Source organism: Sturnus vulgaris, unplaced genomic scaffold (genome assembly GCF_052056855.1).
Source record: "Sturnus vulgaris isolate bStuVul1 unplaced genomic scaffold, bStuVul1.hap1 Scaffold_141, whole genome shotgun sequence".
Lineage (NCBI taxonomy): Eukaryota > Metazoa > Chordata > Aves > Passeriformes > Sturnidae > Sturnus > Sturnus vulgaris.
In genome coordinates, this window is record NW_028276063.1 from 1238384 (window position 1) to 1253256 (window position 14873).

General features: G+C 55.4%; 1 protein-coding gene across 1 annotated transcript in view; it reads right to left on the minus strand.

Annotated features, from left to right (window-relative positions):
- Window positions 1-2707: 2707 nt before the first annotated feature.
- LOC148219408 (uncharacterized) overlaps window positions 2708-14873 on the minus strand; it is a gene marked incomplete at its 5' end in the record, with an annotated part of 42155 nt that continues 29989 nt past the window's right edge. Inside the window, one exon of the mRNA XM_088157674.1 lies at window positions 2708-3222. Within this exon, the coding sequence (XP_088013800.1) occupies window positions 2708-3222 (515 nt within the window). The remainder of the gene's footprint in view (window positions 3223-14873) is intronic.

The following is a 14873-nucleotide window of genomic DNA, read 5'->3' on the forward strand; positions in this document are numbered from 1 at the left end:
GGGGCAGGCGACTGGGGAGTGTTGGGAAAGGGGGAGGAAAAGACAAAGAAGGGTGGAAAAGAGGAACTGGGACAGCGGGAAGAAGGGTCCCATGGCGGCCGCGGGGCACTGGGGCTGAGGAGCCGGGGTTGCCCCGGAGCTCTTGGCTACTGTGGGCTGCTGGGGGGACACCCCCGGACCTGTGTCCTGCACACACAGCGCTGTTCCAGGAGATGGTTTAGTCCGAGTGTCACTTCATTCACGGCACCGACCGGCTGAGGTTCGTGGAGAGGAACATCTCCAACCGGGAGCAGTTCCTGCACTTGGGCAGCGATGTGGGGCTGCACGTGGGGACACCTCCTTTGGGGACAAGGCTGCCAGGCACTGGAACAGCGACCCGCAATGGATGGAGTACAGACGGGCTGCGGTGGACAGGCACTGCCGGCACAACTACGAGTTGTCCAGCCCGTTCCTTGTGGAGCGCAGAGGTGAGCGTGGGGCACAGCGTGTCCCCTCGGGCCCTGCCCTGGGAATGACCCTGGAGCCCCCCAAAACCTCCCTGGGAATCACCCGAGACACGTCAGCCCTTCTTGTGCCCATCCCCGGGGCCTCCTGCCCCTCACCCCAAGTGACTACAGTGGCTCTCCCAGTCCATCCCAGTCTCTCCCAGTCCATCCCAGTCTGTCCCGGCGTCCTCATGGTCCCTCCCAGTTTCACCAGAGTCCCTCCAAATTCCTCTCAGTCCACAGCCATTCCATTCCCTGTCCACTCCCAGCGTTTCCAATTCCAATCCGGGACCTCCACCGTCTCTCCCAGTGCCTTCCCAGGCACTTCCAGTCTGTTCCAAGTCCTTTTCAGTCCAATTCCAGACCGCTACCCTCTCTCTCATTATTCCAATCCACTCCACTCTCTCCAATTTTATTCCCAGTCTTTCAAAGTACCACACCAGCCCTCCTTCACATATCCCAGTTCCCCCAAGCTGATCCCAGTGTGTCCCCACTCTCTCCCAGCGCCCCCCAGTGTCCCCATCTCACTGCGGCCCTCGAGCTCCCAGCCCGGGCCCCGGCTGCCTGCCCTGCTCCCTCATGGATTTCTACCCTGCCGACATCCAGCTGAGCTGGTTCCAGGGCCAGCAGGAGCTCTCGGGACACGTGGTGGCCACTGACCTGGTCCCCAATGGGGACTGGATTTCTACCAGCTCCTGGTGCTGCTGGAAACCCCTCCTGGCACGGGGTCAGCTCCAGCTCCAGGTGGAGACGTCAGCCTGGAGCACCCCCTGAGCCGGCACTGGGGCACGGCCCGGACCCCACAGTGTGGGGGGAGTGGGAGAGGAACCGGGAGAGCTGGAAGACGGATTAGGGTGTGCTGGGAGTAACTGGGGGAGAGTTTCAGAGAGTCTACTTGAAATTGGGAGTACGGCTCAGGGGTTTAGAAGGTCTGAGAAGGAGTTTGAAGAATGCTGGGGAGGGCGGGATGGGGTGTAGGGGTCCTGGTGGGCACTGGGAGGGAGTTTGGGGGTACTGGGTGTTACTGGGAGGAATTTGAGGGAGTCTGGAGGGGATGGAAAATGATCAGGAATTGGAAAGCAGTTGGAATGAGGCTGGTTGTGATGGGAAGAGACTGGGATGGTGTAGGTGAATCCTGGTGGGACTGGGAAGGGACTGGGAGAGGGTTTGGGGGTTCTTGGGCAGTGGGGGGCAATTGGGAGGGGGCTGTGGGATCCTGAAAGGGACAGGAGGTGCTTTGGTGGGTCCTGGGGTGGCTGGGAAGAGTTTAGGAGGAGGTTTCAGGGGGCCCTGTGTGGGCTGGGGACGATTGGGAAGGTGCTTGCAGGGGCTTGGGGTGTCTGAGAGGTTTTGGGGGTCCTGACCCCTTTGGACACCCAGAGATGCCGCCGGACTCCGCCAGCAGCAAGGTGCCAATGGGGATCGAGGGTTCCGTGTTTGGCTTCGGCTTCCTGGCCCAGGGGCTCGGCTCTACCTGCGAAAGAAGGTGAGGGGGGTCCTAGGGAGTCATATGCCCCCTATCCTGGAGCGTGTGTGCTCCCCCTGGGGCCCCCACCCAGGGTCACCCACTCTTCTCTGCCCACAGAGCTCCTGAGCCAGCAGCAGTAGCCTTCCACCAGCTGGGACCCCCAGATCCATCCACCCGCTGATTTTGGAGGCACCGTGTGACCCCCCAGCACAGCTGCTCCCATTGTTCCCAGTAAAGTTTCCCAGTTCGCCCCGGTCCCGTTTATTGTGGGGCGGGACTGGGGAGGAACTGGGGGGACCCCGTGGGGGGATCGTGACTGGGCGGGGAGGGCGGGTCCAGGTGGGGAACACTGGGTGCTGCGGGTCTGCCCGGCAACCGGTGAGTCATCACAGCTGCTCTCTCTGATTGGCTGAATCTTCTTCATCGCATTCTCTGATTGGCTGAGGAGAGGCCCGGCAGTTGACAGAAGGAACAGGAGAGATCCCGCCCCGAGCACCGGCACGGGAACAACAGAGCCAGCCTGGGCACAGCGAGGGAATTTATTACCAACCAAATCACAGCAAAACAAGGAGAAGGGAAAGAAATCTCTCCAACCCCTTCCCCCCACCCAACGGGGATAACCAGTCCCACGGATCACCAGGGCTCTGCCCAACGGGGGTCACTGGGGATCATCCAACACCGATCCTCCCACGGGGGATGGAGCTGGAGCAGAGCACGAAGCTCTTCCCACACTCAGGCACTCACAGGGCTTCCCTTAGTGGTGCCTCCGTTGGTGTCGGGTCAAGTGAGAGCTCTGTGAGAAGCTCTTCCCACACTCAGGACACTCGTAGGGCCTCTCCCCAGTGTGGATGCGCCGGTGGACAGTGAGGGTGTCGTTGCGGTTGAATCTCTTCCCGCAGTCAGGGCAGCGGAAGGGCCTCTCCTCTGTGTGAATCCGCTCATGTAGGAGGAGACTGGAGCTGGTCTGAAACCTCTTCCCACACTCAGGACACTTGTAGGGCCTCTCCCCAGTGTGGATGCGCTGGTGGCTTCTCAGGGCAGTGCTCCACGCAAAACTCTTCCCACATTCCAAGCAGGTGTAGGGCCGTTCCCCTGTGTGGATCACCTGGTGCTGCATCAGATAAGAAATAGTCCTGAAGCTCTTCCTGCATTTCCCACACTCGTAGGGCTTCTCCCCAGTGTGGATCATCTGGTGTTGGATCAGCTTGGAGCTGTAGCTGAAACCCTTCCCACATTCCAAGCACTTGTGGGGCTTCTCCCCTCCATGAGGCTTCTCCACCAGCTCTGAGCTCTGCCTGGATCTCCGGCCGCCTTCCCGGCTCAGGGAGGGTCTTTCCTCCTCGCAGATCCCTGGGCTGGGTTTGCAGCCCCTCTTCCTGTGGGATCTCTGGGGTATTTCCTCCTCCTCCATCCACCGACACCTTTGGAATGACAAATCCTGGTTTGGGGGAAAACACAAGAGAGCACCTTGGGCTGGGGGTTTCTCCTTCCAAAGTGCAATTCAGGAAGTCATTGGGCATCTTGCGTCTCTAAGAACCTCCAAAACACAACGATTCAGCACAAAAATTATCCAAACATCAAGACATAGATCAAAAACTCCCCAAAAAGCAAGTTTCAGCCCAAATCCCTTCCAAAATATAAAGATTCAGCCGCTGCAAAAAACCAAAGCACCAACATTTAGCCCAATAAAGCTCACAAACACCAAGATTCACCCCTGTGGAAATCATGGATGGTCCTCTTCAGTCACCTGCTGCATGTGGGGGGAGCAACGCTCCTGGGGCTGGGGCAGAGGCTGCAGATACAGGGAGGAGTGGAACATTGTGCTGCTTCCCATTTCTGACCCTCTTGCGGTGTCCCTACTCTTCCTCACACTCCTCATCCTCCATTACTCTTCTTTCTCCTGCACAATCCCACCTGCTCCTCCCACGTGCATCCTTTGACCATTTTGTTCTTCAACCCTGCTTCTCCTTCCCTTCTCCTGCTGCCCCCAGGCCCAGCACCCACTGCCGGCTCCCTCTTCCCCCCAAACCCACAGCATCCCAGCGCAGGGGCAGCGATGGAGCTGGGGCAGCTCGGGCTGGGGCAGCGCTGGGCTCTCGGCCGCTCCCGCCCGCACTCGCTCCCCACTGCAGCCGCTGCCGCCACCACAGCGCGGGGGGGCCCGGCCTTGGCGCTCCCCGCTCCCACCTCCCCAAATTCCCCTGCCGGGGGGCGCTGGGACCCGGAGACAGACGAGTGACAGATCAGGGGGGCTGGGAAGAGTCGGCAGCCAGACAGCACTGAAAATCTCAGCAGGGACTACAGTGGGATCTTCGGGGACTAAACATGGCAGGGCACCCATGGAGGGTAAAAAGGGAAAGCCACGAAGGGATCCCAGCAAAAGAGATGATGATCCCAAAATATCTCTGAAGGGTCCCTTGGGAGCATGTTGAGGTAGTTTGTACATTATTCCAGAGGTAATCAAGGATATGGACACCCAGAGGGGCAATAAGGGAAGTCCAGAAGAGATTTAGACAGCAAGAGATGGATGGTGTTGGTGTGCTGGGAAGGGATTGGGTGAAGGGGAGTGTGCAGGAATATGGTTCAGGAAAGAAGCAGAAGGAGGAATCTCTGTGGGAAGAAAAAGGGTGATGGAAAAGATGAGGAAGAGAAAAATTCTGAGGATGTTTTCCAGCAGGATTTGATCCTCAGAAGTTGCCAGCTGCTGCAGATCGTTTGTATCCCCGGTTGCCAGGACAGGCACACAAGGAGGTGAGGATTGCAGGGGGTTTCTCTGTGCTGGGCAGCGGCAGGAGCGGGCGCAGAGGGGCGGCACCGGGAGCACGGGCTGGGGGCCTGTGGGGAGCTGCGGGGCCGGGCCGGGGCTGTGGGGCAGCCGGGGCTCAGCGCCGGGCGCTGCCTGAGCCCAGCACCCCCCGGCAATTGCAGGCCCGGCAGTGGCCCCCGGCCCCCAGGAGGCTGCGGGACGCCCCGGCCGCTGCCCGGCCCCGTGGAGCTGCCGGCCCTGCCCGCCGGGGGGGCCGCGTTTGGACACTGCGGCAGGACAGGCACCGGCTCTGGGATACGGGCTGGCCACGGCAGCCACAGCACAAGGAGCAGCACGAAGGAACAGCTGCGAAATGGGCATTGGACGGGCAAGCATCCAGATTAGCTTTTAAGGACTTTCTCTGGGTCACTGCAGAAAGGAATGATTTAGCAGAAAGCTCAGCAGCTGTCAGAGGATGAGCACCCCCAGGCACTGAGGGGGCTGCAGGAGGGGCAGAAGAAGCCCCTGGAGCACTTGGTCACAAAGGCACAGCAGGGAATGCAAGAAGGGATGAGGAAAAGGCCAAGGTGAAGGCAAAGGCCATGGCAGAGTTTCTACAGCCCCTGAGGGATGAACCCCAGGGCCCAAGGGGGCCCCAGCACCCACGGGCTCTCACATCCTTACACCATCCTGAACCAGGTGCCCTCCTCACACTGCCACCATTCAGTCCTTGATGGCAAAGATGCTTTCTGGGGATGCCCAATTACACAGGATGGTAAACTGGATTTTGCCTTTGAGTGGGAACAAGAGGTAGAAGGGAAAATGGGAAAGACATGGACGGTCCTTCTGCAGGGATGCACGGAAGCACCAGCCTTATTGGGGCAAGCCTTGCAGAAAATATCACAAGAATTTACCCAGGGATTGCGTTAATGCAGGATGTGGATGACTTGCTGCAATCAGGAGGACAAGAAGTGGCAGAAGAAGCCTCTGTGAAATGGCTGAATGTTCAGGCTAAAAATAATTTTTGAGTATTTGAAATAAAAGAGGAAATGATGGAGAATAGTGTTAAATATTCAGGATGTATTTTGAATGAAGGTTGGTGGTGTATTGACCCAGAGAGGATCTGGGGAATCTCAGAAGTAATCCAGGACTGAAAAGGACGTGCAAGAATTGTGAGCATTAATAGGAAATTGCAGGACCTGGATTGAGGATTCCCGGTTCTAGCCAGAATATTGTATGACTTTTTAAACCCCAATAGCTTCAATGTTGTGGTATGGACAAGAGAAAAGAAACAAAAGCTGAGAAAATGAAAAATAACAAAACAACTGGTGACCTAGCTATGGCACTTCAAGTCTCAGAAAAGAAATTTGAATTGTATGTGTGTTTTAAGTACGTATTATATTACATTACTGGCTTTTTGTAAATATTAAAATGAATATTCTATGTTGAAAAACTTTGCTGCGTGAATATAGTTTTAGTTCTGTGATTAACAGAACTTATAAGTAGTAGTGATAAATATAATTCTTTGGACTATAATGTTTTGATGTAAAAAGCTTTTGTTCATGTAAATAACTCAGAGAATCCTAAAAAAGATAATCAGAAAATTATTCACAGTCCTGGATTATGGAACACCAGAGAAGGAAAAAGAATTATTTACAGGTCAAGGAGAATGATTCTGAATAATGCATGAAGGTCTACGAATATGCAACATGTTGCTGCATTTAGGAAGTGTTTTCTGAATCAGTGTGTGCCCTTGGCTGAAGGCCAAGCATCCGGCCATTATAACCTTTGGCCAGAGCCAGGGCAGATATTCAATTCTCTCCCGTGGAATTGATCTTTGCAATTCCTTACCCTGGTAATTCTCCACCTAGTGCAGGCTGGAGATAAGGGATGTATATTTCATGCAGTCTGTGGCCAGAATCCTGTCTCTTGTGAAATCTCTGCCACAGGAAGCTGGGCTGGCACAGAGCCTGCCTTGGCACTTTGCTGTTCACAGCATCCACCCAGGACTCTGCCTCTCAATTACACTCACACACTGGGCTGCCTGCGATTCCATTGCTGGAAAGTATACCAAATTTAATTTTTTTTACATTTCATTTTACTAGTCAAGCTTGCTTTATATTTGTCCCAGGAAAGAGATTTTAAAAGCTTTTTTAAAAAGGAATTTTAGACCACTCAACAGAAATAACCACTGCAACAACCTGGGAATAGCCCAAAAGATACCCACAAAGAGAACGACATTCAACACAACATCAAGGAAACGTCAGCAAACATCAAGGAACACCCACCCCAGACACTGCCCCTGGCCCAGATGGAGACACCTGGTCTGGAAAAGGCTGAGAAGGAAATCCAGGAATGTGGATCTAATTAACATCAGAAGAGGATAAATCCGTGTGCAATAGGAAACCAAACACTAAGAACTACACAACTTGGAAGCAATGAACACTAAACCAATGGATTTCAATGGGTTCAGACAGTAAAAAGTTTAGGGAAAATCCCGTAAAATTCACATCTCATGGAATGATTTTCTCTGCACACCCGGGCTATGTGTGGATGAAATTATTTCTGTTGCTCATCCTGACCAGGATCAAGTAATGCCTTGACTCTCTAACATTAACATATTGTTGGAGAGTTTTTGTTTTTCCTGCAGTTTCAGTGACAAGATTACACCATTAGAAAAATTTTTCATAGTAATCCTACTTTTATATTCTGAGTTGGGTTTGGACCAGGGGTGTGAGAATCAATTTTTACTTTTAGGAGAAGAAATAGAAAAATCTAGATTGCATTGGAATTTCTTTGTGTGTATTTGTGGGTGGCTCTTAATGATGGCAGAATTTCAGAAAGAGTTTTTCGATGCTCACCTTTATGGTGCATTTTGCAAAACTAGAAGAGTATTAATGGTGAGGCTTCAACACATAAACAGTTTGTACAAAATTGTTTAAAAAAAAAGAGAAAAGAAAAAAAAACAGATTGTGGGGGTGCACATGTGGATCACCTAATGGCTGCTCTGGAATAGAAGCACTGGATCCAGGCACAGCCACGAGAGGAGCTTTAGAAATGCAAATTAACACTGCTAGGGCAATGTGTGCACAATGAACCAGGATCTTCATGCCTGGGGGAGGAATTTCGGTGACAGCCTCTGTCTCTCACCCCAAGCTCTGCCTGCTTGCACAGATGGAATTTGCACAGCTAAAGGCAGAGCCCATAGTGAGGATATCTGACTGCAACAGAAATTGGTTAAGCTGCAAAGGGAATCAGCAAACGGAGAATGTTGGGAAAGCTTTACTAAAAAATGTGGGGGGGAATCATCCCTCTCCCTGCTCCAACCTGTGCTGTCACTGTCCAGGTTATATAGGGTGTATTGGGGCACTGGGGTGGTTTTGGGGCCACAAGTTCAGGGAAATGAGTTGGAAATCCAAGTATGTGGTGATTTAATTCGAGAAAAGTGGTCAATTGATGCAGCCCTGGATGGAGGGAGCACCCAAAAACGCAAAAAAGATGAACAGACACCAGAGCCAATCCACTGAAATAAGGAAGGAGACATTTCCCATGGGATAGGATCAGATTATCTATTAACAGAAGGAGGAGGAGTTTACGCAAAATTAAATGACTCAAACTGTTGTTCGCAAATAGATGATAACTGAAAAGTGGTGAAAGAGATAACAAACGAAATAAGAAAATAGCTCGTATTCCAGAGAAAGGATGGGAATGGGACACGTTTTCGGGGTTCCCTGGCAGACCATGGCTTAAACGAATGCTGCTCCTCCTCTGACGTGCTGCAGCAACTCTCAGCTTTTTACCATGCACGACACCTTGCTCCAAAGAGGACGCAGGAAAAGAGATTGAGTCAATGGAAATTAAAAGTTTGTTTTAGCGCTATTCTTGAGAAAATGAGAAAAGGAGGGATTGAAAGCAGTAAGATTAATATCGTAGTAGGAGTGCATATTAACGAGGACATGCAGTAGGTGGATCGGGAAGTCTGAACCTTCCAAGTACCTCAGCCAGAGGGGACGGAGATGGGGGCGGGAAAATGAGGATAAAAAGGAGGCGACGCTTTAGAGACCGCATGGCAAATGCCGCATGGCCTCTCTCTTTGTTCATCAATAAAGTCACTTCTGAAGGACTCCTCTGTCTCCTGCGGGCACAAAAACCTCTGGCCACGGGAATTTTCCCGCACAGCCCCAGGCACAGGGCAGACACCTCTGTGCCACCCACAAGAACCGGGACGAGCCAGCGCTGCTCCGGCACCGGCTCCTGCCGAGGCCCCAGCGGGAAGGAGACCGCGGGCAGCCGCTCCCGCAGCGCCCTCAGCCCAGCGCCAACACGGGCCCGCACCGGCACAACCAACCCGCCAGAGCCCCCTGCCGCCCCCTCGGCCCGCAGCGAGCCCCGAGCCCCCGCACAACCGAGCGCGGCTCCCACCTGCGCTGGGGCCGCCTCCGAGCTCCGCCGCCGCCTCCCCGGGCTCCGGCCGCTGCCGCCGCTGCCGGGCCCGCACAGACGCTGCCACAATGGCGCCTTTGCTGCTCTGCCCAATCAGCGCGCGACAACCAGGAGTGACATTGGCACAATCAGCCAATGGCAGCGAGGGGCGGGCTCTGCACACGGCCCAGCCTCGGCCCGCGCTCTCACTGCCCCCCGGGCTGTGGGAGGGCAAAGGCGGAGATGAGGAACAGCCCTGGAACGGGCCCGGGCCTGAGCCGCCATTGGCCTGGGAACACAAACAAAGTTCTCCGCAGCTCCCGGCACGCCTTTCCCAGCCCCGCGTGTTCGCTGCCTCCGGCTCAGCTCGCAGCCCTGGAGCTGCACTGCCGCTACCCCTAATTAGGAGCGTCTGTGCTTGGCTTTAATTTCCCCCAAAAAGGGAAAACTGCCCCAAACCCCTGTGGATGAGTGGGAGAGGGGAGAGATTTCAGGCAGAAAACTCCAAAAACTCAGAGCAGGATAATGAGAAGTAAATGAAGACCCTTCAAACCAGCTTTCCACTCGCCTCCCTCCTTCCAGCTTCACCTCCTACCCCGGCAGCGCAGGGTTGGAGAAACGACGCTCACTTTGTAAAATTTTAAAGGTTTATTAAATCTTAGCAAAAAAAAATACACCAAAAGACTTGAATAAAGAGAAAAATCGGCGCTGGGAGCACAGGACTAAAGCAGCAGAACCGGGTGTGATTTGGGGGCCCAGAGGGGTCCCCGGGCCGCCCCCGCCCCCCTCGATCTCGGCCAACGGGTGCGAGCGGCGCGGCCCCGCTGCTGAGCACTGACCCCGTCCCGGGGGCCGCCGGGACCCCCCCGGAAAAAACCCGCACCTGCACCCCCCCTTCAGTCCCTCCGACCTTCCCATCCCTAAGGGGAAAAGGGAGAAAGGGGAGGACCTGGGGCGGGATCACCCGGAGACCCCCCGGGGTGAGGAGCAGGAGGGGAGGGGGGGTTTGGCTCGTGCTGAGTGGGGGGTCCCGCGCGAGGATTTCGGGGAGTTCGCTCGAGGAATTTTGGGGGTCCTCGTGCGACGGATCCTCGTGCAAAGGGCTCCTCTCGTGCCACCGTCTCCTCGTGTCACCCAGACCAGTTTGGGCAGCTCTTTGTGTCACCCAGAGGAATTTGGGGCTCTTCGTGTCACTGAGAGCCCCGCGAGAGTCACACCGAGAGCCCTGTGTCACCAGGTGCCCCCAGCTTCTTGTGCCACCCGGATCCCCTGAGTGTCACCAGCCCCATGCCAGGGTCCCCAGTGTGACCGGGGTCTCTCTCTGTGTCACACACCAGGAACCAACCCCCCCTCCGAGCACCAGCACCCCCGAATTTAACCGTCCTCGTGCACCGGGACCCCCTCAGGACCCTCGAGTTTCCTCTCTCCCCTCCTCGTGCACCGGCATCACCGGACCGCCCCCCCTTTCCCGAGGAATCGCCGGAGACCCCCTCCATCAATCACCGGGCACCGGGACCACCAGAGGACCTCCCCCATCAATCAGCACCGTCACCGTGCACCGGGACTCCCCCCCCAATCGAGCAGTGACACCCCCTCATCGTGCACCGGGACCGCCGGACCCCCCCTCAAACATCGCCAGCCTCGGGCACCGAGATCACCGGAGACCCCTCCATGAGTCACCGGGACCCCCCCGTCATGCACCAGGACCACCGGAGACCTCCCCAGGAATCACCGGACAGCCCCTCACGAATCACCGGGCACCGGGACGCCCCCTCGGGCACCGGGACTGGACCCCCCCCCTCGTGTACCGACCACCCTCCGGTGCACAGGGCCCGGACCCCCCTTTGTGCCCCCCCTGCCCATCCCGGGGATTCCGCCCCTCCCCTCCCCTTTGACTTTCCCCGGGAACAGGAGCGGGAATGGGGGGGGGGGGGGGCGTGCGCTGGGGGGGCACCGGGGTGTCCCCAGCACCGGGGGGAGTCCCTTGGGGCTCGCTCCTTTCCCCCCCCTCCTCCGGTTATCACCAGGGCCCCTCCCAATTTACCGGGGCTCCCCCTATTCACTGCGCCCCCGTTCACCGACCCCCCCAAAGCGCTGGGACCCCCCCTCACTCACAGCCCCTCCCCCATCCATGGGACCCCCCCACTCACCGCTCCCCCCCGTCACCAGGACCCCAAAATCCATGGGACTCCCCCCACACTCATCAAGACCCCCCCCAAATCCATGGGACCCCTCCCTCCCCCCCACTCCCCACCCCCTTCTCAGCACTCCCCGGGCCCTCCCCATTGATCGAACGCCCCCATGGCCCCCCCAGCCCCTCGCCCTCGCATTGGGCCCCCCCGGGGCCGAGGCAGAGCCCTCCCTGAGGGACACCCCTCATCCCCGGCCTGCAGCCGCCCATGGAGCCGCTGACCACAACTCCCTGCCTGCGTCCATCCGGCCAATTCCTCTGGCCCCGCACAGCCCAGCCTGCAAAGCCAGGCCTGGCACTGTGGGGCTCGGGGGGTCTGTCCTGGGCCACTGGGCCTCACAGGCTTCTGGGCACAGCAGCGGTGTCACACACTGAAATGTTATGGGCAATGGCTTAAATGCTGCCAGGAAGGAGATTTGCACATTATGGCGAAACTGAATAAAGAGGCTGAGACCAGCCCAGCCCAGCCCTCCTTCACCTGACTGCAGCTTTGGCCTGGGACTTGAGCGGCCTAACAGCACCTGAGGTACCATCAAGGTGACACCATTGATCAATTGCCTCTGGTCTAGGGACAAGGACACGAGACTGAGGCAGGAGAATGTATCCAAAGAAAGCCAAAGCCAGCAGCTGTCCTGAAAATCAGCTTGGGCCAGGCTGGGGCTGGGGGAGGCCGTAGCCCACAGGCTCATCTGCTGAGGCCACGTTTGCACACACTGCCCACAGCCAGCCAGGGAGGACGAGAGTTCTGGGGCTGTGGGGGAACCTCTGCTCACAGGCACTCAACACCCATCCTCCCTCACACAAACTGGCTCCGCTGGAAAATGCCCAGCCCGGGAAGGCCACATCCACGGCACATTGCCGTGAGGGGCAGCTGAGGAGGTGCCAGAATCCATCCAAGAGCCCCAAAGCGCTGCCCAGACTCACTGCTGAGGCCTTGCAGCAGAGCACTGCTCCTGATGCAAAGGGATGCAGCAGAGCCAGAGGCTGCTGCCAGAGCCTGTGTCAGACTTGTCCCTGCCAGGGGAGGAACCTGGGCCTTCCCACCTGCCCCAAGTGTGTATGGACCCCCTGAACTCCGTGTTTGTGGGGGACCCTGAGCACCAAGAAGATAGAGATGTAGAGCATCCACAGGAAGCCACTGGGATCCACAGACTGGAGAGGTTTTCTACTTAATCTGGCTCTGTCACTTTCTTTCTCTCCCCCCACCTCTATTCCATTTCTATTATTCTCTCTTTGTCATTGTCTTCGTTTTGAGTTGCCAATTTAAATAAACTTATTTTTCCTGTTGTGAGACAGAACCAGCAGCAAAAGAGCAAGGCAGGCCTAAAACTTGAGAGAGTATAAAAGAAAATTTATTAACTACATAAACAAAGAGAAAGGAAAAAAAATTCAGAATAAGATTTTTTCAGATCACTCCTTCCCACCCTCTCCTAATCTTCATAACAACAAAGCAAACATACAGCAAATACTTTGGTCAGTGCCCAATTTAGTCTTTCTCTGTTCACTTCTGGAGAGAGAAGCCTCTTTTTATTGAAGTTGTAGGGATTTTTCCCAGAGGAAGGAAAAAGACAGTTCTCTTGTGGTTTTATCTTTCACGATTTGCATCCGCCCGAGAACCTGCAACCGTGACGCTCCTCCCAACTCTACAGCCGTCCCAAAGCTGTAGATGTGGGCCATGTTTGTCTCATGGGGTATTACTTTTAAGAATGAAATGTTCGACAGCAAAGATTCTCTCTGTCTCCTTTCTCTCTGCTCAGGCTTTATCTTCAGAAAACCGAAATCCCCTTCTTTTCTCAGGGAAGAAATTCTCAACACCGGTGCTCTTTGGTCAAATCATCTATTAAATGGAACATTTCCATCCCCCCATGTCTCTTTCCATGGTTTATAGGAATATTCAGTACATCAGTTCATCCCTACAATTTTACAAAAATATTTTCAGACATTTCAGCATCTTCTCATTCTCCTTCCATCTCAAAAACTTATCTCTTACATCACTGACTTCAGAAATCTTTTTATTCCCTTTCATATTCAAAGGAAAGGCTGAAGGCTTTGCAAACCTTATCTGAGCACTAAAGAGTTAAAGTTTAACACAACTACTAAAGTTGGGCCAGGCTCAGGCCGTGCTGGGGGGGCAGCTGAGGTGTCAATCAGCCTTTCTGGGGCTGGGCTGCAGCCCCACACTGCTCATGGCCACCCGGGCAGGCCCGGCCCGTCCGGCAGCAGCAAGAGTCGGCCTCCCCCCCACGCCAGAGCCGCAGGCCCGTGGAGGAGGAAGCCGTGAAGGTCTTATCACAAAACATTTTCTCCCCCCAGGCCATCGGGTCCCCCTCGTTGGCAAACGGGGCCCAAGCGGCCTCCCGAGCCTCCCCCCCGCATGGGGGAAGGGGGAAGCTCGGGTTGGTGTTACCTGCTCAGCCACCGGAAAGACAAAGAGACTCAGTTCTGGATTACCTCCTTCAAAATGTGTGTTCCCGGAGCGAACTAACTTTCTCTAATTGGCTGTTGCAGGTATCCCAACCCCCACAGAAAAAATTCCCTTAGGAAGAACCTCTTCTGAGTTTCTTCTTCCTAAGTCAACCTATCACAGTGACACAGAGAACCTTCCAAGCGTTCTTTTCGTGAGCTGCTGCTGTGATGTCACAGGAGCGTTGCCACATCCCAGCGGTGCTCCCGTTGCTGTGGGACACAGAGGCCTCAGTGCCCAGAGGCTCTGGGTGCCTGCTGACTGCCGGAGGATCCTCCTGCCCGAGGCATTCTCGGCAGCCAGCCCAGCCCTGACCCGTGTCCGTGTGTGCCTGCAGGGGTGCAGCCTGCAGACGTGTGCAGCGCAGCCACAATGATCCAGCAAGTGGTTGCTGCAGTTTGCACTCTGTACTCTGTGGCTTATTCGGGGTATTTTTTAACCCACTTGGCAAGTAAGTTGAGGTTTTCTCTCGGTGCAGCATCTGTGGCTTTGGGCTTGCTGTGTGCTTTCTGTTCTTCCTCTGGACCTTTGAGTTGACTTTGTAACCAAATTGCCATGAAGACACCGTTGGTTTGGGAGAGCTCCTGCCAGCAGCTGCAGCTCAAAAAGGGGGTGTCTGCAGCCAGCGAGGCGTTTGCAATGAGGCCTGGGGGGGTTCTGTTCCCTCGAGCAGGGCGTCTGTGGCAGTGGAGCCTGGAACTCCCTTTGTTTGCTGGTCCAGCCAAGAACTGACACAGCCCAGGATTTTGTGCTGTTCTCTTGCTTGCTCTGTGAAGGGACTGTGGCTCCTGGAGGGATGCTGTGAAAGCAAAATGTTCTCTTGGGGTTACCTTGCTCCGTGGCATTTCCCACCACGGGCAATTTTTTTCCTACCAGCATCTGGTTCATGTTCCCTCTCCCATTGCAGGGCACCTCATGCGTGGATCCCAAGCAGCTCCTCCTTCGGTGAGTGGGAAGAAACCTCTGGTGTTCAGAATTGTGCAGCAAATTGTGAGCTCTGTGTGTGGCAGCCGAGTGCCATCCTGGGAGGCCGAAGGAAAGTCCCTGTCAGGGTCTTTGCAGCAGCAGCAGCAGCAGCAAAGGGATCCCTGGCAGTT